General features: G+C 38.1%; 1 protein-coding gene across 2 annotated transcripts in view; it reads right to left on the bottom strand.

Annotated features, from left to right (window-relative positions):
* Positions 1 to 2,031: 2,031 nt before the first annotated feature.
* The window catches only part of LOC116844891 (agrin-like), an 853,814-nt gene continuing 831,135 nt past the window's right edge, over positions 2,032 to 24,710 (bottom strand). For both annotated transcript variants that reach the window (XM_032817052.1, XM_032817137.1), the window contains 6 exons: positions 23,831 to 24,242; positions 23,094 to 23,347; positions 21,617 to 21,713; positions 21,256 to 21,372; positions 19,870 to 20,044; positions 2,032 to 13,807 (listed from right to left, as the gene is read on the bottom strand). In XM_032817052.1, coding sequence (XP_032672943.1) covers positions 13,550 to 13,807; positions 19,870 to 20,044; positions 21,256 to 21,372; positions 21,617 to 21,713; positions 23,094 to 23,347; positions 23,831 to 24,242 — 1,313 coding nt within the window. In that variant the 3' untranslated portion in view covers positions 2,032 to 13,549. The remainder of the gene's footprint in view (positions 13,808 to 19,869; positions 20,045 to 21,255; positions 21,373 to 21,616; positions 21,714 to 23,093; positions 23,348 to 23,830; positions 24,243 to 24,710) is intronic.

Genomic DNA, 24,710 nt, shown 5'->3' with positions numbered 1-24,710 from the left:
TATATATATATATATATATATATACTAGGTGCGCAACTAAGTTTCCGGGTTTCACATATGGATGGCGCTAACGACACATGTAGTCGACATACATGTCTAAAGTTGTGTTTCTTTTATAGCTTGGACATCTGTCAACAATAACCAGTCATAATACCAACACTTATCGCAAGGCAAAAATATTTGTTCTAACAATGAAGATGTCGAGTTTTGTGCCAAATAAACAGCATTTGCGGGAAGCTTTGCTTTTCTGCTTTAACTTAAAAAAAAATTCAGCTGAAGCACGTCGTTTGCTTGAGGAGGCCTACGGCGAACATTCACCATCGAAAACTACCTGTGAAGATTGGTTTAAACGCTTCAGAAGTGGCGATTTCGACATTAAGGACAAGGAGCGCTCAGGAAGACCAAAACAATTGAGGACGCCAATCTGCAAGCGTTATTGGATAAAGATGATACATAAACACAAGATCAACTTGCGGAGATATTAAACATGACTCGCCAAGGTATTTCCAAACGTTTACATGCCATGGGAAAAATTCAAAAGGAAGGAAAATGGGTGCCGCATGAGTTGACTGAGAGACAGATGGAAAATCGAAGAGCCACTTCCAAAATTTTGCTTTTGCGGCATGAAAGAAAGAGTTTCCTGCATCGAATTGTTACTGGCGATGAGAAGTAGATATATTTCGAGAATCCCAAACGCAAAAAGTCGTGGTTTTCATCTGGCGAAGCATCAACATCGACGGCACGGCTAAATCGCTTCGGAAAGAAGACAATGCTCTGCGTTTGGTGGAACCAGAAAGGAATCGTGTACTATGAGTTGTTGAAACCGGGCGAAACTGTCAATGGGCATCGCTACCGACAACAACTGATCAATTTGAACCATGCATTGCTCGAAAAACGGCCAGAATGGGACACGAGACACGAACGAGTGATATTGCAGCACGACAACGTTCCGTGCCATCGCACTTCCATCGTCCAGGACACTATCAAAACGCTGAAATGGGATCTGCTACCGCACCTGCCGTATTCATCAGATCTGGCTCCTTCCGATTATCACTTGTTTCGGTCGATGGCACATGGCTTGGCTGGGCTACACTTGGCCAATTTCAAAGAAGTGCATAATTGGTTGGATGAATGGTTTCGGTCCAAAGACGCGTCGTTTTATTGTCGCGATATTCATGTATTGCCAGAGAGATGGCAAAAATGTGTAGCTAGCGAGGGACGATACTTTGAATAAACCATTTTTTGTATTTCTCTTGAAATTTTCCATTTTTCATTGATCAAAAAAACTCGGAAACTTAGTTGCGCACCTAGTACATAGTATTTAATATATTTATATTATATTTAATATATATTTAATATATTTAATATATTTATATTATATTTAATATATATTTAATATATAGAATTTAATTTTGAAAGTTATTTAGTTGCAGATCGAGTTTTCCAAGAGCGCCACTTCATGCAATATATTTAAACAATATTTGGCGCCCTTTGAACAGTTAATTTCTTTTCTCTATTTCTTGTTTCGCAAAATGAGAATTACAAAAGATCAAATTTATTTTTTTAATCTTTACATTTTTATTTTCAAATTTAATCTTTCCACTAAAAAAATTTGAGCTTGTAAAATAAATAAATAAGAAATGATTTTGAAATTTGCAGAAAGCCTCTGTGAATCGATACAGACAATTATGATAAACATTTGTGTCAAACATTAAGTTAGTCGAATAAACTATTTTCAAGTTATGGTGGTTACAGTTGAAAAAAGCTACCTTGAGAATGATGCGTTTAAAATTTCATAATGAGAGAAGAATTTTTTTCAATGTTTTATGCCGATATTGTTAAATGTTAACGGACATATATAACAACAAACTCATGCTTCTAATAATTTACAACTTTCTACATAAAACTTGCTAAATTTTACCCAGTTTTTGCTCCTGTAAGTTAAGGGATCCTGTAACTCCTAAATATAAATTTCTTTTCTACGCGCGTGTAGACTTTCGAGAGGAGGGGGAAGGAAATCGTACGCGGGGAGGTAATCGCATAATTTCATTTTATATTTGTATATACAGTCACTTTACAACGCGCACTTTGTTACACAGTGTAGCTCGATTACTTTTAGGTCAGCGAACGCCAAGTGATCTCGGTAAAGACGATATCAAAGTAAAAAAAAACTAATTAAGAAGGGGCGCGCCCTGTGTATGCCGCGTGTATCTCTCGCGCGAAGAAGATGGGCGACGACGACGACGACGACGCTGAAGGGGATTATTTTAATGTCCGTCCACCAAGCGGAAGCTTCGACAAAGAGCCTCTTCGCAACGTCATGCGGGACAGACAGACAGACAGACAGACAGACCATGGCCCGCTGCGTGTTTCTCGCCGCCGCGTACACACGGCGCTTGATAAACGCCGTGCTCACAGTCGCCCTCGAACTTTCACCCCCTCCCTCTCACCCCGAATTTCCGCGTGTCGTGCATTATCCGGCCGGATAAGATGCTCGCGGGGAATTCGGGACGTTCGAGTGTGACGCGTGTCGGATCGATAAAGCGCACAAAGCCGTCGGCGAGAAATCGGGCCCAACGCGCTTATTCTGTAACTTTCCACGACAATATCGGTTATCGTTGAACGTCGTTGCGCAGCTATCAGTTAGCTCCGTGCGGCACATCCCCGCGACGTGTCGTGTCACACACATGCGTTAAAAACTTACAGAATAGGTCTGCGGCCTACTGTTAACTACGCGCGATAAGCGGCGAGAAAACGGCGGCGGGCCGAGACTTCGAAAACGCGTTTCAAAAGGCAGCAAGGTCCATACAGCAATCGATGACGCATGAATATCTCGCTCGTCAAGGTGCACGTACGCTCCTTCCGAGAAGAAACATCGATCGTAGGATCTCTATTATTGGCAGTAGCGTTAGTCGTACATTGCGACGGAAGCCAACGTCTCCCTTCATCCTTATCTCGCGCCACCTCGCTCGAGGCGATTTCTAAAGATCTCGTGCTCGATTAAACGAGCCTCGAGACGAGAGTGTCTCCGACACCCGTCGCGAATGTTTCTCGTTACGCGCGAAAATTCGTGTGTACGACAAGATGATTAAAGCTCGCGACACTTTCATCCCCGTTGAGTCTTGCGACTTCTAAAAAGTACAATCTCATCCTTAGTGGAATCTTCCTATATATACGAAGAAAATATTGCAATAAAGGTTACAATATCTTTGTAATCTTAAACCATACGGAATTATGACTGAAATTACTATGTATTTATTTATAAATGTATGACTTCTTACTATAAAATTACTTGAGTATGTTTTATATCGTATACCGGGTAGATAATTAAGTTTACAATTTCTATGATTTTCACTACAATTTTAATTCAGAAAAATTGTTCTTATTCAAAAATTTTATTAAAACCATATCAAAAATTTTTTTGTAAAATTTTTTGAATAGAATATCATTAAATTTTATATATAACTCTTTCTTATATATTTGTAATTTTCTTTCTTAAAATTTTGTAAATTTTAATAAAACCTTTTTGTTAAAACTTTACTAAAATACTGTAATAAAAATTACATTAAAATTATGTTTTCTCCACAATGTGAAGCTGAACTATATTGAAATTTTTCTGTAAGAGGATTCCACGCTAAAAGGACGAGATTACGTTTTCCTGGATGAACATATTCCATATCCAATAAAATAATTTTTAATTTTTTAATAATTCTCAGAAGATAAACTTTTTCTTTGAATGCGTTGCGAGACTTATCGAAGTAGAAATGTTGCAATCTTTAATCATCTGACTGTGCATACTTAAACTAAAGGAAAACTGAAAAAGTATAATGAAAGCATAATACAAGGTATAATTACATTCTAAATTTCTTAGAGACAAATCTTGCTGAGAATAAGAGTGAAATTTTACTTGAAGCAAAATTGAGAATACTGCCACTCAGAATCACAAGAATAAATGTTTAACTGAAATTTAGAGTGGATTTTTAATTTATGTTAATTTTTTTAATAAATTAAATAATTAGGAGAATTCGTCTCTGCGACGATAAAATACATCAGATTCGCTCTAAGGTTTCGAATGAAAATATTCACTCGACAATTCAGAGGACATAGCTCACTCTATACTCGAATTTGAGAGTGGCCTAGCTCATTCCACCTTTTAAGTAAAATTTCACTCGAAGAAATTTAGAGAGTAGAAATACTGTTGAGCGTTTCAAAGAAATCATATAATTAATTAATTAGTGAATTAAACGATTGAAGTAAATTTATTTCTACGATAGTGAGGTCTATCAAAAGCCACTCTTCAATTTTAGTAAAAATGTTCACTCACAATTGGAAGTGGAGAATTCATTCCACACGAACGAAAAGTCACTCGAATTCGAGTGACTTGACTGTTGTTCTGCTTCTCGAGTGGAATTTCATTCGATGAAATCGAAAGAGTGGAAATATGAGTGTCTCGAGAAGAGACATCTCTGTAAATATAAATAAATACCTCTGTAAATACAAAAGGGCAAATAAAATAAAAGAGTAAATGACTAATGACATAAGAGAAGAAATAATAATCTACGAATATTTAGTTCCAAGCGCTCTTAATTCGCGATGCACACGATCGAGTTTCGAGGGGCGCAAATATACTTTTCCTTCATCTCTGTTACCTCCTTTTCTGGATTAACGAGCGATAATCGCAATAGAACAAGGTACATTCTACGTACAATCGCATATCTATCTCTCTCTCATTCTCACTCTGATTCTCACACTCTCTTTCTCCTCTTCTACGCCGGTCTCTCTTGTTCTCGCTCGTGGGGGGGCACGTTACGTGGTCGCAAAGTGCATTTGTCGATATGTCAACCATAAGATAAAACACGGGGAGGGTAAAAGACCTTCCAAAAGACAAAAACTCGCGTGTCGAAAAGGGGGAGGATATGTGTGTGCGGAGATTGGCGCGCGATTGATATTCGCATTTGCTCGCGGATATGGTTTTTTGGACTGCGATCGCGGTCGATCCGATATGTCGGCGGATATTCATCGCGAATCGGCGGTGAATGTCGCGGGGAATGTTGATATATACGTGCACAAATCAACGAGGCTTGATTCACACTATCAGGGACGGATTAGTAGATTGGATCGAGATGTTGAGAGAGATACTTTGGGCAGGCTACTTTCGTGCTCAACGTAATCACATAGACAAAGTAACTCCACTGCAATTTCATAATCCTACGCTATTACTCCTCTACTATGTTACTCTATTATTCTCAGTTATAACTAATATCCTACTTTCGGATCAAGCATCAACGCGCCAGCCAGTTACTTCGCGCGTGTGCTGTTCAGCACGCAACATAGTGTGAACGATTTACACTTTTACTTTATTTCTCTCGTGAACATCGATATGTCTGATCGTAACTTCGTAGACGCAGGTTGACGTACACTGTACAGAATAATCCAAAACTACCGCGCGGCACTCGGGTCTGTGTTAATAGTTGTTACTTGAAACTGGTCTCAAGTGAGATATACTCAGACTCGGATTCAGAGTTGAATGCAAGTTTTTCAGTTGAATCGCGATTGTGCATTGTATGTAACGTCAAGTATATCGCACAATTCAACTGGGAGTTGTAGATTTGAGGTAATGCCAAAGTGGATAACTCCAAAAGTGTCGATAACGTAGAGTGTTTACTGATTGTCACTAACACGATCACGCTATCCTTTTCACTTCAATTTCTTTAATTCAAATTGAACTTCACTCGGTGAGTTCGCTTGATTTTACAAAAGTGTGTTTTGTTTTACCATATTTATAAAGTCTAATTGTGCCTATATAGAAACCTTTCTGAAAATTTTTCGTATATTTGCAAGCTTCTAAATTTAGTTGTAAAAGTGCAGCAATGTTCTTTGAAATTTTTTTCAGTGGAGAGCAAACACGCGTTTGGTATGTACAATCTGTAAAACTTTTAAATCAGGTAGACATTTAACTCTTTAAGGCCCAGGCAAATCAGTTTCGTCCGAGTATAACTTTTTTCTTCACAAAATAATGTTAAAAGATGCTCTTGATGAATAAGATGAAATTGACTGTCGAGAAGTGCGATTTTTGGGATGTACATAACTATGTTTGCACATGTGTTTCAGTTGTAGAATTTAATGAATTTTATAATCATGATAACGAACACAAAAGTACGAACTTTGTGCGAACTTTTTGAGATAACATCGAAAAAAAATTGAGAAAATAGAATATACTCATTTCACACAATTTCGAGCATCAATAATTTTGCTCTGCACACGATCGCCATGTTGGTTTCTTCAGCGGGAAAATTATTGTTTCACGAATTGGATCGAAGAGTATCTTCTCTATCTAGAATGAATCGAATGACAGTATTACGGAATCATTACTTTATCAACATAACACATTCGGGGATGACCCAGAGTGAAGGTATATAATTAGGTACTTGAGTTTAAAGAGTTAAAGATATCGATTTTGAACTTTTTTATCATTTTCATTGAGCAGTGCTCCAATGAATCCATGCACATTCTTTCATTGTGTAAAAGCACTCGTAATCCTGCACAATCAGTACGACGTAAACTTTGCAAAAAATGCCTGTACTTAATCCGCCAAGTTCTCAATCACGGCATATCCCCTTAACTCCGAAATAAAGTCCGCGTGTCTCACGCGCGAAACAAGTTTCCAGTGGCAGCTGTTAATATCGGCCCCGAGCAACGCGAACTGGAGCTTGATTAGAACCAAAAGTGTCCCGACACGAATAAAGCGGTCTAACAAAGGAGCCGATAACCGATAAACTCGCGATTAAGCTCGTTTGTTTCTCTTGCCGTCCAAACGAGTTGTCGTCCGGAGACCCGAGAACGGATCCTGGAAGCATCTCTTCGGAGGCACCTCTGCTTGTTAACGCGGATAACGACGGCGGAATTTCCCGAAACGTCAATGAGCCCGTAGTTGAATCAAGCCTTTCATATACATTGTCCCCGGAGATATTTGTAACGAACAATTCACGACGACGATCGATACGTCGCGATCGATCGATCGTTCGTTCGTCCGTCCGTCTCGCGCTCCTCCTCCTTGCGGGAGCGAGCGGTCCTCGTTGTGTTTCCGTTATTCTGTGTAGCTATTGTAAACGATCTGTCAAAACAATCGCGTAGTACGCCGTATCACGACGTGGGGAGATTCGTGTGTGTGGGCTTAACGTGCGTTCCTTAGACCGAGTTACGGTAAGTTCGGCTGCCAACGACGCGACTCCGCTCCCGCGGGCGGCTCTCTCGATTTCGCGGAGCAGCGCGACGAACGCTTCGCGCTCTTTTCCTCTCACGTCCGTTTCTATCAACTTTCTCTCTTAAAGTCAATCAGTGAATAGTCACTGATATTAGTTATAGGTATAGCACTGAGCAGTTTCAGTGCTGTACTTGTAGCTGCAAATCAGTGTATATTTACTGCTTTCAATGATGTTTCACTGATTCACTTTGATTGATTTAGCCGACTGGTTACTCCAATGGAATTGACTAATTGCGTTTCTCGTTAGTCGGAATTAATAGATGCGATATTGGAATAACCAGCCGGTTATAAGTTAACTAGAGTTGATAGACGGGCATCAGGCAGTTTCATTGCATCGCGCTATTCTCTCGTAGCTTCTTCAAACCGCGCGAGAAGCTGCACGAGGTCTCTCTGGTTCCGTCGCAACGGCCCGGGCGATTCGCAATCGATTTTCGACGAGCAAGCGTCGATCACCCCCGCTCGATTCGCCACGCGCGTTCATTCCTCTCCCCGGGGTCGGCGACGGCGACGTTGGCAACCGCGAGTATACAATAATAACGTTACGACGCTCGCGCAGCGGCCGCGACTGGCAACTAAAGTGGATTACTTGATATGACTCGTGGTAGAAAACAGCGAAATTCGACGGCGTCTCTCAACGTCACTCGTTATCAAGGGCATTTTCGGTGGAAGTGTGCCGCCAGGTGTGTTTCTCCCTCTTCCTTCCCTTTTTTCCCTTGCTCTCGATGGGGGCCCTTCGCGCCGGTGCGATCTTATTTCTGACGTTTACGTGACCGGTGGAAGGCGGCTCTCTCCGCCGGTAATCGCGTAAACATCCGCGAACGCCGAACGTTTCCAACTTCTGACCCGCCTTCTCCTCCGTCGGCTTTCCGCCCGCGTTCCGCCGTGAAATGCAGCCGCGCTTTCGCGAATTTGTGCGGGGAACAGGCGAAATGGGAAAACAGGGAGACGACCTTTCGTACGCTGTTCTTGTCGCGGGTCCTCGGCGCGACGTGAGACAAGCGCGTGTTACGTTTCTCTTCTTCTTTTCCTTCGTGTCCCTCTGGGCTGAGACAAGACAAGCGGGTGGAAACGCTCGACGGTCCCGAGATGATCAGCAACAACAGTCGCGTATGATGAATTCACGATTGAACCGTAACTTAGGCGTTTCACTAGTTTTCCGTCCGAGGGGAAGAACACGTTCACATTCTCGACGTACGTGTCATGCACATGTGTGTGTGTGTGTATGCTTGTTTGTTCGTCGTTTACGCGTTTACGTGTGTGTATATATATTTATATTCATATTTATATTTATATACGTGTGCATATAATGCGCTCTCTCGAGTCGCGCGAAAAATAAATCGATGCGCACGCGAGCATCGTTCGAAGGCTAATCCGTGAAGTACTTTAACGATAATTAGGTCATTACGACGATCCTTAGGTCCGGTATGTGTGTGTGTGTGTGTGTGTGTGTGTGTAGTACACTCTAAAACGGCAATTTAATCCGTCACTTAGTTGCGCCTATTTACAGGTCATTCTCGCGCGGACTCCTGCTCTCACTTCACATGCACACATACATACATACATACGTACATACTTCCGCTCGCCCTTTCTCCCGTCGTGCTCGTGCACGCGCCTCGTCGTTGCGCATCCGATTACGCGGATGCAAGCGGTACGTCTAACTGTTCGCGAGGATCGGCCGGCCGCGCCGACCGACTCGCCGACTGTTCCCGAAGAGTTCCGCGCGCGGAACCGAGTCCAAGGACTCGCAGTTCAGTGCTCCAAGTCGAAAGTCTGGTCTGCGATTTGCGATCATTCGGCGTATTCGAGATTTCTGGATTATCACTGGAAAGATTGTCACCCGGAACTGATCTGCGACCGAGAGAGAGAAAGAGAGAGAGAGAGAGAGAGAGAGAGAGAGAGAGAGAGAGAGAGGAGAGAGAGAGAGAGGCAACAACGAGTTTACGCGACTTGGGAGAAGGCCCGCCGCGAAACACCACGGAACTTTTCCCATCCGTGTCGCGTCCGAACGATAAGATCGAAGTGAACGATCATTTCCGGCTGACTCTTGCTTCCTCCGCGATCTCACCACCTGGACGTCGGTTCCCATACGAGCTCTTCGGTATTACGGTGGATTATAGCGGATTCTGCCATAACACAAGCGTGCACAGGCGTAGCTCCCGAAGGCAGTCCATTCGCGTTCAAATCCGACGTCGCTGCGTGAGGGGATTAAGCCCGCATTAGAACAGTGTCCTCCATGTCTCCTCAACTTGAACATTCATTTCTCGAACTCGGAGGTACCATCGATTTATCGTCTCACTTGACTATATTCAACTAATTACAATCGTATAATTAAGTCAATCCTATTACCAAGTGGCTCGTAAGAACCAAATCAAAGAAGACGAGTGCCTGACCAATCGGCCAAACGCGAGATAGTTGCTGAATGTTTCATGTCCGACAGTGCAAGTTCAAAAGACGCGTCAAAAATACTATTTTGGTTGGGAGTTTTTTTTGCAACACTAATATTAATTAGTATCGTTCCACTTAAAATTATTAGAAATATCTCAATTTGACGTGAGAGGTGCGTAAAGTGTACGCGTTAGGTCAGGACATTTATAAAGCATGTATTAACTCTTTAAGGCTCACGTATTGATCTCGTTTAGATACGATTCTTCTCTTCGCAAAATAATCTGAAAAGACACTGCTGAGATGAAGAGTTTTGTGGCCTAAATAAAATTGATCGTTGAGAAGTACGATTTTCTGGATGTACGTTTCATGTCTGCACGTGTGCCCCAAATATAGGGTTTAATAAATCTTATAACTTGATGGGTAATGAACATACACACACATAAAAGCGCCATCTTGTACTTTGAAGTGACTCAATAAAAAATTGAGGAAGTAAAATTTGCTTACTCTTTTTCGAGAAAAAATCTATACAATTTGAAGCGTCAAAGATTCTGCTCTGCACACAATCACCATATTGGTTTTTCTTAACGGGAATATCATTGTTTCACAGATTGGGTCGAAGCTCTATCTAGGATAAATTGATAGTATTTTATTGACAAAATCTTTACTTTGCCAATGAAACATTTGAGAAGTGAATTATAGAATTACCTAAGTAGCCAAACTTACAGAAGCAAATTTTGTGCGGTGTGTGATGTAAATTTTGTCGGCAGCTAGCAGAAGTACAACAGGATGTGTCAACAGAATATGATGGCAGATTAAAAGCAGAAACCAGAGTAGGATTTGTCGTTCCTTAAATTTATATGTATTTGAATAAAGCATACTGCAGATCTTGCTCGGTTTCTGTTGCCAATTCGCTGTCAAATTATATCAGCGGACTCTGCCGACAGCAATACGAACTTAATGCGGAAATATAGTTGGCTATATGTATGTATAGATAACTACGGATCCGCTATGATATTCTGATCGAATCTGCTGCCAATTTGCAGGCACACTGCTAACGTTTTGCTTATTGAATATGTACTGAGCCTTAAAGAGTCAACACTGTCAAACATTAGAAATGCAGCAAACATCTTGCATTAGGCTTTGATTGGCCAGATACTCGTGTAAGAAAGTACCAATGGCTGGGCACGTACCTAACTTTGGGCATTCTTATTGTTCTGATCTCTACATACGAATATTTAAACTTTTAACATAGAATATGTATACACAAATATATACATAAATTTTATAGTTAAAAGCTTAAATATTTAGAGACCAAAACAGCAAGAATATGCCCAAGACTAAGCATACGTCTAGGCATTTGTACTTTTATCTTAACTAAGACTCTCTACCTACAACTTATCTCGTAAAAAAATATTATATTAATTATAATCGCTTAATTTGGTCATTTATCGATGATTCAACGAACAGGCGAAATTAATATCGATCGCAGATTTCATTATTGCTCATGTAAATTTGAAGCGTTCTCAGTCGAATCTCAGATGAATAGAATATTGAATTTTTCTGAGAGTGTCATTTAAACGAACGTTCAATCCTCCGGTAGACCTGAAGACGATCGCTCGAGTCTACGAAAACGAGACGATTTGTTACGACAACTCGCGATAAAATACTTTTGGGGTCTATCTAGTTCGCGAGATCTGAACGCTCACGGACCGCGCTCGCGCCGGCTATAATTATAATGCGACTACTTACGTAAAATTTAAACCCCGGTTTCCGTCTTTCGAATGGAATGCCTGCGTGTCATATAAGTGTGTGTATGTATAATATATATATTTATATATATATTTTTATTCTCTTGCTCGCGTTTTTATTTTTATTATTTTTTCTTTGTAAAAAGCCTCCCCTACCTAAAAACAACGCGTCGTATGTGTGTGTGTGTGTGTGTGTGAGTCTACTATACTGGCGATAAATCAACAAGTCCCTTAAAATACATTTTTCTATTCTGGAAAAATCCACGGTCATTAAATCTCTCTACCGAACACTCAAACATAACACCGATTTATCTTTTTTGTTTATTTTCTTTTTCTTTTTTTGTTCGTTTTCTCGCTTTTCCTTTCGCCTCTCGCTTCTCTCGTCGTCGTGATAGCTTCATTTCGCCCGTTCGCCCGCCCGTACGCTCTTTTATAAGTCAGTCTTGGCATCGTAAACGGTTATTAGGTGTGCTGCGGGTTACAACTTACGGAATAAACTCTCTAACAACGAGGGCTCTCACGCGAGAGCGGAGAGAAAAGGACCCCGTGTGTGTGTGTGTATGTTTCGTGTGTTGTGTGTGACGTGTCTTCATCTCCCTCGTACTAAATCCGCGTCGTTCGCACGTGTTGCCACGCGCGCGCGCGCGCACATATACACACACACATACACACACATTCACGCACTCACGCACGTATACAGATAAATTCTTACGTACATGTCATATCCATATGTATACCTTAAACTTCGCCACCTTAAAAATATATTATTGTCTTTCGATGAAAATGTAGTGTATAGCACTTGTAGCTCGCCGCTGTCCCTCCCATTGTCCTTAGTCCAGCCGCGCGACGACCCGGGACGACCGATCCCTTGGTGTTTTTCCCCCCTGCCTCCCTCCTCCCGCCCTCGTCGACCACACATGGACGATAATGTGAAGCGATCGAGCTCGAGTCGATTGATTCTCGCGCGACCTTCCCTCTCATCCCTGAACTGTGGTCGGTTTGTGATCTGAGTGAGTGCTGGAATATGTGCCGCGATATCGAGCCCTACTGCTTTTCGTTCCTTATCCCGCAGGATTATTGGGGTGACTCTGTGAAAACGTGATGCTCTTGCGAGCTGACACGCTCCTGGAGCACCCTCGACGTGTGGCGGCAAATAAGCCAGTTGCGTCCGTGCGTCTCCACTTCGCGCCTGGTCTCGTTATCGCTGCGCGACGACGACGACGACGACGACGGAGTCGCGGGGCTTGCGATTCCGGGTTCCGGCGTGCGGTCTGGTAGACCTCGAGAACGCGAGGTGCGCTATTTTCCAAGCGGAAGCTTGTTTCGCTTCCAGTCCTGCCTCCCTTCCGATCTCTATTCGCGGATTTCCGCCGCGTTGAGCGCGGGTATGATTGTGGCTGGGTCTCGTCTCGATTCCCTCATTATCTCAGAGCACTATCGTGCAGCGCTGCGCCATGGAGAACTCTGCTTTTGGTCCTGGTCCTGTTTCGGGTTTGAGCTCCTGCTCGTTCGGGAACACGGCCTCCTGGTGGAGCGAGGGTGGAAGTCGCACTTGGATCTGCGGGTCTATTCAGTTCTGCGTTCCTCAGACGGAAAATTCTTCTCGTTCCCTTTGCCTCACGACTGACGCGACATTAAATAACAGACCTGGTAACTTTCCGGTGAATCGCCGTCTCCTCGAGAACGCGATGAAGCCCCGGGATTTTTCATTTCTCCTCGAGTCGCGTCGCGTCGAGGCCTCAGCGCGATCCGCGAGCGCGAAGAAGAGCTGCTCTTCTTCGGGTTTGACCTTGGATGTCCAAGAGTCAGCGCGTCGCACGATCGGCTTGAGCATGCAATTCTTCTATACTTCGTCTCGACGACGCGCGCGTCGCACAGTCCGTTCCGACTCGTTAACGGCAGGAGAGGCGTTCACCAGGTCGACCGCGGTCAATGAGGACGGCGATGGTGGCGACGATCGTCGGGCTCGTGCGATTCGTTGTTGTTGCGGTCGATACACCGTTCGAGGACGATCGTCGATCTTGGTCCGACGCGAGCGAGCGTGAAAGTTCGCGCGTTAACTCGTCGCCGACGACGGCTGCGTCGTCAGGTCGACGGGCTCCTCTGACGTCGACGTCGCGTTGGCGACGATCGTCGGGCTTGGGGTTCGTTATCATACGTCATTGTCGTGGCAGAATTCGATCCTCCGTCTGGCTAGCTGCAGCCGCCGTTTGTCGACGATGAAGTCAGTCACGCAGCCTTTGATGCCGCGATGGCCCGGCTTGCCGCCGACGAAGAGCTTGCCGTTGGTCGTCAGCAACGTCGTCTCCGTCGCGACCTTCACGGGTGCATACTCGTCGATCTGCACGGTCGAAGCCTTCCGTCGTCGGGACGCTCGAATGTGATGGAAGATCCCGTCGTCCACTCTTTCCTGTAACGATATTAATCAAGGTAAAGATTCTCCCTTGAGATTAAAAAGTGAGCGCGTCGATTATCGCGGAGAAATTTCATCATTTCATTTTCAGAATGCAAATTCCACAAGCTGCCTCGGGTGCTTAACACTAGAACTACCAAAGCAGGAAAAAGGACAGGTTTGTAATTCCTTCCCAGTAAATAATATAATAGTTACATCGTCATAATATAACGGAATGTAACGTGCAATATAACACGTTATATGTAACATACACGTTAGTTGTAATTTCCCACTCAAACGATATTGCAACTATATAACAGAAATATAACATGTTATTAAAATCTTATAAAGCTGTTATATACATTGCTAAAATATTATATAGCTGGAATATAAATTATTATTTCCCAGCAATTATAGGTATTTAATTGTATGCAGAGATTATAAGCTATCACTCAAGTATTACTTAATTTGTAAAAGTAATAAAAAGTAATAAAAATAATAAAAAGTAATAAAAAAGTATGCTCCTAAAAATATCATTATATAATTATATATTTCGTATCAAAAATATTTTTACTAAAGGTAATAACGTAAAAGTATCTTGCCATTCTAAATTAATTAGCTTCCAAATAACACAAGATATTCCAGAATCATCCTAGAGCTATTCTAGACGTCTAGTGTCTCAGTATGTCTTCATTTTATGCTATTGGAACTATTTTCATTTATTTATTTTCATCTTTCTATAAATATTCAAATGGAATGGATTACTATTCCCATACAGTACAAATCTTCTAAAGACGTTCTAAGGACATTCATACATCCTAAGAATATCCTTGAACATTCTCTGAAGATTTTGTGCTATCTGGGTTGTAACAGTAATTTCCATTATCAAAAAGTGTATCACTTCACTTTACTATAAAAGTGAACTCCATAATACAAGTTGTGGTCATCTTATGGTCATCGTTCTTATATATACAATATATTAATATATCATACTTTATGTACGAGAAAGACACGAGAAAACGGGAGCCATCTAGTGAATGATCCGATCCCTAGATATAAAAATGTTATATAACATAGATGTAATGTAAATAAACGCTTGTTATATAACATATTATATTTTAGTTATATTGGTGTTATATAATTATAACCTGTAAATAAGAGAGAATTATAATAGTTTTAAAACATAGTTAGATTGCAGTTATAAAAGAAAATTATATAACTTTAACATTAATAACGTATCCGTATAATATCCGTTATATTATGTGTTCTACTTATATTATACTTCTATGTTATATAATAATTATATTCAGAATATAATAGTTATATTCTGTATTTTTGTTGGGTTATAAAAATTACTCAAATTTATAACAATGTAGTTCCCTTTCTAAAAAAGGTGCGAAATTTTGAACTTGAATATATCGAAATGTATCGAACATAAGAGATCTGTTCTTTTTAGCTGAACTGGGCTGCGTTCGGAAACGTTACCCAAGTGTACCCGTTGCGTTGGAGTGAGCGAGATATAAGAGTGCGATAAAAAGAGTATTCGAGTGACGTTTCCGAACGCAGCCCTGGTGTACACTCATGCAATAAGTTAGGGTAAAACAAAATATATTCGTCTCACTCTAATTTATTGCACCAGTGTGCACCAATTCAGACAGTTCAGTTAAAAAGAACAGACCTATAGATACGTAATTTTATAGTTACATTTAAGATGTGCAATGGCATAGGGCCACTTAAGTCAAGGTGTGCTCAGCTAACAATTGAAGTCTGAAGTCTGAAGTTATATTTAATAAATATAGTTGGCGTCTGGTAGATCACAGCTTTTGGCGTAGACACAGATTTGATAATGTGTGATTTTTTAGGTGTTTTTATTTTACTTAACTTATTTTTGATAATGTGTCGCGTAATGCAATAAAGTCCACTCGTATAACAAAATATGATTTATAACAAAGTATGATTTAGTAATTTTAATAATACATTTGACATATGAATATATAATTATAATTATTTGACTTATGTAAATATATAATTATAATTATATATACTTCAAACATTTTGTGAAATTAAAGAGAAGAAGAAGTGAAGAGAGAACTGAAGTGTGATGAAGTTTTATTATAAAACTTCAGTATATCTGCCAATAGTCTCATATGAATACTGTTTATACTATATACGACATTACACTATACCTAAAAATATCTAAGAAAAGATTGGAAGTATTTCTGTGAAGTATCTAATTGGAAAACAAGCTGTGATATGACCTGTGTGTATGTGTGTGACTAATGTACTGTAGGAGATAAAAAACTTATAAAGAATTTGGATTATATATTTTAATAGAGAAGTAGAAATTTAGATTAATAGTATTGGTAATCAATTGGATTATATTGCATGTACATATGTAGTTACACAGACAAAAAATAACATATAATATTAAAAGCATTACGTAATATATATAGTTTCCTACACAGCATGCATGTCTCTTAAAGATATCTAAAAGATTGACTCTTGATATATTTGAGTTTTACTTTTTAAGGCATATTTAAGAGATGCACATTGTATGTGTCTACTTATTAATAAAATTTACTGTTACTATTACTAATTTTAAATAATTGTTCATTACCATTATTGTTACTCAAGAAGTAATAAGTTATTACAAGAAGTAATGAATATTGTTTTTATCAAGTTTGAAGAACCTTTGAATGTCATTTCTTTCATGTGTATGTATTCTATGTGCAATTTCAAACTAATCATAAATGTTTCAATTATATTTGATACTGTTCCTTAAGAAATCTAATTCTGTTACTTTTACAGTCACACTTAAAAAAATTGTCTTTATTAATTAGTAACAGACAAAAACAAATTTATAATCTTCAAAGCATTACATAGCAGTTATTCAACTTTTTGAAAAAACTTACTACTACCATTACTAATTTTGGATAATTGTTCATTACCGTTATTATTGTTATTTATGTAAATAGTTATATATTATATGTAAATAGTTATTACAAGGAGTACTGAATTAGAATTGTGTTCATCAAGTTTTGGAAATCCTTTGTTTGACAGTTCGATGTCGCTTATTTCATGAGCATCTATTCTGCATGTATTTTCAAGCTAATCATAAATGTTTCAATTATATTTGATGCTATTACCTAAGAAATGTAATTCTGTTACTATTACAGTCACATTTAAATAGATTAATGTACTTATTAATTAATTACAGGCAAAAACTAATTTGTAACCTTAAAAGCATTACGTAGTGCTTATTATACTTATTGAAAAAACTTACTGTTACCATTACTAATTTTGAATAATTGTTCATTATCGTTATTGTTATTCAAGAAGTAATTAGTTATTACAAGAAGTACTAAATTAGTATTGTTTTCATCAAGTTTTGAAGATCCTTTCTTTGACAGTTCAATGTCGCTTATTTCATGAGCATCTATTCTGCATGTATTTTCAAGCTAATCATAAATGTTTCAATTATATTTGATGCTATTACCTAAGAAATGTAATTCTGTTACTATTACAGTCACATTTAAATAGATTAATGTACTTATTAATTAATTACAGGCAAAAATTAATTTGTAACCTTAAAAGCATTATGTAGTGCTTATTATACTTATTGAAAAAACTTACTGTTACCATTACTAATTTTGAATAATTGTTCATTATCGTTATTGTTATTCAAGAAGTAATTAGTTATTACAAGAAGTACTAAATTAGTATTGTTTTCATCAAGTTTTGAAGATCCTTTCTTTGACAGTTCAATGTCGCTTATTTCATGAGCATCTATTCTGCATGTATTTTCAAGCTAATCATAAATGTTTCAATTATATTTGATGCTATTACCTAAGAAATGTAATTCTGTTACTATTACAGTCACATTTAAATAGATTAATGTACTTATTAATTAATTACAGGCAAAAACTAATTTGTAACCTTAAAAGCATTACGTAGTGCTTATTATACTTATTGAAAAAACTTACTGTTACCATTACTAATTTTGAATAATTGTTCATTATCGTTATTGTTATTCAAGAAGTAATTAGTTATTACAAGAAGTACTAAATTAGTATTGTTTTCATCAAGTTTTGAAGATCCTTTCTTTGACAGTTCAATGTCGCTTATTTCATGAGCATCTATTCTGCATGTATTTTCAAGCTAATCATAAATGTTTCAATTATATTTGATGCTATTACCTAAGAAATGTAATTCTGTTACTATTACAGTCACATTTAAATAGATTAATGTACTTATTAATTAATTACAGGCAAAAACTAATTTGTAACCTTAAAAGCATTACGTAGTGCTTATTATACTTATTGAAAAAACTTACTGTTACCATTACTAATTTTGAATAATTGTTCATTATCGTTATTGTTATTCAAGAAGTAATTAGTTATTACAAGAAGTACTAAATTAGTATTGTTTTCATCAAGTTTTGAAGATCCTTTCTTTGACAGTTCAATGTCGCTTATTTCATGAGCATCTATTCTGCATGTATTTTCAAGCTAATCATAAATGTTTCAATTATATTTGATGCTATTACCTAAGAAATGTAATTCTGTTACTATTACAGTCACATTTAAATAGATTAATGTACTTATTAATTAATTACAGGCAACAACTAATTTGTAACCTTAAAAGCATTACGTAGTGCTTATTATACTTATTGAAAAAACTTACTGTTACCATTACTAATTTTGAATAATTGTTCATTATCGTTATTGTTATTCAAGAAGTAATTAGTTATTACAAGAAATACTAAATTAGTATTGTTTTCATCAAGTTTTGGAGATCCTTTCTTTGACAGTTTTATGTCGCTTATTTCATGAGCATCTATTCTGCATGTATTTTTAAGCTAATCATAAATGTTTAAATTATATTTGCTGCTATTACTTATGAAATATAATTTTGCTACTGTTACAGTCACATTTAAAAAAAATTAATATCCTTACTACAAATAATTATAGATAAGTTACTACAAATAATTATGGATAAGTTGCAAGCTGTAACTTCAAGAATGTTATGTAGTGTTTATTTTCCAACTCTAATATATTGAATAATATGCTTAAGTGGTGGTAATATAACAATATATAAATTCTTTTTTAAAGAAAATATTCTATAAAATATATTTTACTGCTTCTATAAAGAGTAGGGGTTTATTTTTGAGAAACTAGTGATGTGAGAACAAATGAAACACGATAAAAGTTAGTAATTTTAAAATTGAACATTTTGTAGTTAGAAATATTATTAAATATATTACATAGCATGAATATGACACAAGTAATTTTATAAAATATACTTTTATGAAATACATACTATACAGTAACATAAAAACTGATGAAAGGTGTTTTATTGTTTCAAGTTGCAAAATGGATTAAGTTCTTATGTATGCATAAATGTATAGTAAAACTACAAAATATCAAACAATTCTTATGCACTGAATTATATTTTTCTGTAGATAATCCTCACATTTTAGAAAACATTTCAAATATTACTTTATCAAATTACCAGCGAAATGGTTCATGCCTCTGTGTTTTAGTATATTTTTAATTGACGTTGAATGAAACTAAAAAAGCAAATAAATATTTGTCCTCTTGCATTATATATTTTTCTAAAAACCTGCCTTTCAATTATTCTGATAGAGATATGTTGTTTGTCGTTGATAGTTCTAGTGTTAACTATTTGAAAACCATCACGTTTTAGGGTAACATTAGTTTTACATGCACAACGTTGTGCAAAATATATATTAGCTTCATGCAAAAGATCTTATTTTTCAAATGAAACAGAATGTGAAATTATCCAATTTCGAAGGTTTAGTAGTTTATGAATAAATTAAACAACACCGGCATTTTTAGACATCTAACAACAGCTTCCTATTTCTCTTTTAACATCCAAACTTCCAATGAGATTTTAATAAAAAAATGACCTGATAACATACGAAGATATTAAAATATGCAAATTGTCAAACATATATGTCACCGAAATATCAAAATATACAAATATCATGCTGATTATACACGGTGACAAGAAGGAACATGTTTCGTCCGTGTACTATTTGGTCGAAACAGATAACTTACTCTGCTCTTTACGGATATCTGCTCAGTCTTGCTCTTGTAAGTGAGCACCACGTGACCGTCGTGCAGGAACAAGAAGAGATGCTCGATCTTTCCTCTGCCCACCCACGCGATCAGTCCGTCAGAATGTACAGTTCTTAGCCGCAGCTCGAACTTATTCGACTGCTGTCCCCTGCGTCTGAAGGAATACGTATTCAATAAGGATGTTGTTCGTCAAAGAGACTCGAACACATTCATGCTAATAATACGCACTACAGATCAATCTTCTACATCAAGGTACGTTTAGGATAGGGATATTAACATTGATAATCACAAATAGAAGAATTCAAACAGAATATATTACAATAGAAGCATCTAATAGACAGGCAATTTTTCAACAGATTTGCCATTCAACTTAATTCGTTCTTTAAACCAACATCTTTATACATTAAAGTGAAGAAGAAATTTGATTGTGACACTATTGAAATAATGTCTACAATCGCCATATAGTGCACTGACAAAGAAATATTTGACAATTTATTTGTGAAATAAAAATTTATTTCACAAAAATAAAATTTTCTTTATTTCATGGAAATAATCTTGATATCCCACAAAGAAAATACCAAATACTTTTTTTCAGTGCGTAGTTAAACTGTCATAATTGATCAATATTAACTAGCTGCTACAGTCAACAATTGGCAACTGTATTATTGAATTGAAGGGAAGTAGATGAGGATGATACGTTACATTTTGCAATAAATTTTTTCATAGTTATTTTTTACAATAGCATCTAATCGATACTTTCCTAGTCAAGTTCTTTTATATCGAAAAAAACTGATAAATCATCCACTGAGGAAAAAATATTTGAAAATTTATTTGTGGAATAAAGTTTATTCCTGTGAAATAAAATTTATTTTCGTGAAAAAAAACTTTTTATTCCACAAGTAAATTTTCAAGTATTATTTTCTTAGTGCAATTATAACGGATTCTAATGGAAAATTCTAATTTCTAATTTCTAATGGAAAAGAAAGCAGTCTCGACACGTGAGAGATACTTTCGCACATCGTAACCGCTGACGTATCACCTTCATTTCGTTCTTTTGCCACTTCCTTCCTCATTCCACCAGTCCTCCCCAGTTCTCGTCTCTTCGCTCGCGAGTTACAAGAAGCCGGCCGTCTAATTGTATCTTTAGCGCCGCGACGATCGCACGATCTACGTCAATCTACGTTCCTTATTACGCTCAAACGAATCCGGAGGCTGCTCCTCCGTCTAGGGAGGGTGGGCTTACCACGGGGATGCAATTATCGGGGTCGGCGACATACGACATACTACGCGCGAGGAAAGGAAAGAGTCTACGGTCCCTCAAACGAGTACACAGCCACAGGCACACTCGCCGCCAAGAAAACTTACTCCGTGTAATCGTAACTGTCGTACTCGTAGTCGACGTCCTCCTCCAAGTCGTAGTCGGAGTAGGACTCTTCAAAGTACTCGCCGAGGGTAGTAGTAGTAGTGTTAGTCGAGTTAGTACTAGTTGGTGTTACACAATCAGAAGGTTAGTGACATTAGTCGTTAGTCAGGAGCGCTAATTAGTAGTAGTAGTAGTAGTAGTAGTAATAGTCTACTCTCGCTTTCTCACGCTAGCGTCGACCGACGTGCTAATTGCAAGTGCACCTAATCGAACATCCTAGAGGATGTGCCGTTGCGTTGCTAAAGGCGCTCGTCGAAGCCGCGGTATTTTCCATTCGCGTGCACGCGCGCGCGTTTCACTCACCTTCTGCCGTAGCGATGCTTGAACTGCAGGAAGTTGTCGCCCTCGAATCGCACCGGTCGCTCGGAGATCTCCGTGCCGGAAATGTCGTAGCCCATGACTGCAAGAAACGTTTCCGATTAGGCTCGTTGTTTGTTGCTTAAGCTACTCGGAGCCGGTTTTCTAGTAGCAGCTAAAACTTAGGTTTAAGCTTAAACTCTGTATAAACGCATCGGACGCACCGTTATAACAGAGTTGAACTTAAACCTGAGTTCCGACTACTGTTGGAAAGTCAGCTCCCGGAGTGAAAACTCATTCGGAGCGAATGAAAATTCACTTGGAGCGACAGTGAAGATATCGGGATCACAAAAGCGAATGTTTAATTCGAACTTGGAGTGGATTCTTGGTCCATACGAGTGAATGTTCAGTCGTTAGAGTGAATGTGTTCCAGTAACGATAGAGATTCACTCTTCAATTTCGAATGAAATTATCCACTCGGCGATTCAAAGAGGAAGTATTCACTACGAATGATTAATTATTCAACTTGGAGTGACTGTCATTCTACTTCGCGAGTGGAATTCCACTCGTAGAAATTTAGAGGGTAATATCCCTAAAGCGTATAATGTTAGTCTATGAGATCCAAACGAATGTTCGATCGCTCGCCAACTTTCGTGAAGGGCTCAGGAAAAGTTCAAAATAGCGCAAATCTGTCTGCAGATTTTGATTTTTCTGCAATATTATCTTATAACTGAGGCTATAAGATAATTGATTTTACTGCAGGATTATCTTTTATATCTCTGGAAGAAAATGTTCAGAAATATTAATTTTCAATAAAGTGGTAATTCAAAGATCTGATAGACCTAGATTATATATTGTATGTCCCAGAAAATATGATTGTACGTAGAGGATATTAATAATTATGTCGCCCGGAATTTTTCTTCAAGCCCTTACCTGTTGCTCGTTATTACAATCCCAAAAAATAAAAATAACTTGAATTTAGTTCGAGTACAATATGTTAACTCTTTAAACTCCCTCTTTGATTTGGAATGAAAATAATTAGACGATTCAGTAGAAAAAAAGTGGAAAATTCACTCTATATGAGTAAAAAGTTACTCGCATTTTAATGACTGGCTGTCGTTCTATTTTTTTAGTGGAGTTCTATTTTAAGAAATTTAGAAAATAGATCTCTCTCTATTTCGGTATATCGTCGAGATGTACATATCGTTTAATAATTTCTTATATAATTACGAGGTAAACCGTTACGATATATTATTAATATGCGCGATATATTATAAATATATTATCTTCTTCGTGAAACATTCGATAAATATTTTATTATGTGATCTCCTCGAAAATTCTGCTGCAAATTTAGCCACAGTTGCTGTTTTAAATAAATTAGTCGATGTTATAAGTGGATTCGAGGGGAAGATGCGCGCATAAAGAGGCACGAATGAAATTCACGGAGCATGAAAAAGATTACGAAACCGAGAAGAAAACTCACAGAATTCACAGTGCAAGCCGTTGTAACCGCTGGCGCACTTGCAGAGATAACTGTTCAGAAGTGGAAGGCAGACCCCGCCGTTGTGGCAAGGGTTCTCGTTGCTGGGGCACGGTAGACCGTCGTAAATCTCCGTGTTGTGTTGAGTAACATTCACCGCGAGATTCTGATATGTTTTGCCGTTTACCATTAGTCTCTGCACGGCGCCCACCAACCCGGTCCACGCTCCGGCCAGGCGATGTACTTCTCGCCAGTGTCTAAGAAATCGAGCGATCGTGATTATTATTATCGCTTGAATCAGCTTGAATTTACTTTTTACACAGACTTGAGTAAGCGTTATGATTCAGACATTTAAATGTACAGATTTGTATATTTCCTAATAATTATAAAAATATATTTATATTTTTTTAACGATATATCATTATGATTCTTTTACGAAAAGAGAGAATGGAAAAATTTCTGTTGATATTTAATAAAAAAATAACATTGTTATCATATTTTATTACAACATATATGCATAATTTATAGGCTCTTTTCTCTCATGTTCATATTGATTAATATACTTTTGCAATTATATGTATATTTATATAATATTTATAAAAAATAAAATTAATATATATTTACAATAGTCGCAAAAATATTGAACAACATATGAGAAAAAGATAATGGTTTGATATTGTAAGAGAAAAAATGAAATAATTAAAATAATAAAAATACATTATAATTTGAGAATAGCTTACTTGACGCCACCGACGTAAAGCGGCATTTCCAGGTTCAGTTCAGTGAGAGGACTTCCGGACAATCCTCTGGCGACGGTACCGTCGTCGAGCTGAAGGACTCCCTCTCGGCCGAGCCTGCTGATTCTCACGCAGTGCCAGGTGTCCAGACTGACTGGATCGGGTGATGTGATATTTGCGATGCCGCTGCCGAGATTGAATCTGAACTCCAGCCTACCGTGGACCAAGTTCAGACTAATAAAATCGCCCTTGGCGTTGTTCAGCTGGCCGTTGTAGAGCAAGAGACCGTCGCTCGCGTGCGTGAGGAACCAAAGCTCGATGGAGAACGCTTTTGCGACCCCCTCTAAGCAAGGCAGCTCCAGGAATCCGTTGCCCGACATCTCGGGAATCAGCAGCTCCGTCAACTCGGCGTCCACTGCAGGAATGACAATTTAAGGCTACTTAAAATGTACTTTCGACATTTTTTCTTGGCCGCAGTTGACCAAGAGTTACCGAGCAAAGTACTCGACTGTTTCGCGAATGTTTTTATTTTCTAATACGAACATCTTATATTAAATTTGTTACATTAGGAAATTTACTTAAATCTCTCAAAAGTATCTAGTTTCTAAAATATAAGAACTAGAATAGGAAGAAACATTCAAATTCGATTTTTTATGGTAGAAAGTTTTATTCAAGCCTTTCTCTCGAAAGTGTATAGTTCCTAAGATTCAGAGATAGAAATAAGGAAAACGTTTCACATACAATCTAACAGAAAAATTTACCTAGTCTTTTGAAAGTTTTTAAGATATAGAGACGAGAAAATGAGTGAAATCCATCTGTTACAGTAGACAAATTTCTAAGAGCTTCAACCCTTTTAAATTAGAAGTTGTTCCAACTTTAATTT

Source organism: Odontomachus brunneus, unplaced genomic scaffold (assembly GCF_010583005.1).
Source record: "Odontomachus brunneus isolate Ranch 3 - 2012 unplaced genomic scaffold, Obru_v1 Obru_scaffold_001, whole genome shotgun sequence".
Classification (NCBI taxonomy): Eukaryota; Metazoa; Arthropoda; class Insecta; order Hymenoptera; family Formicidae; genus Odontomachus; species Odontomachus brunneus.
The sequence above is the reverse complement of the archived record's forward strand: the minus strand, read 5'-3'. Positions and strand labels throughout refer to the sequence as shown.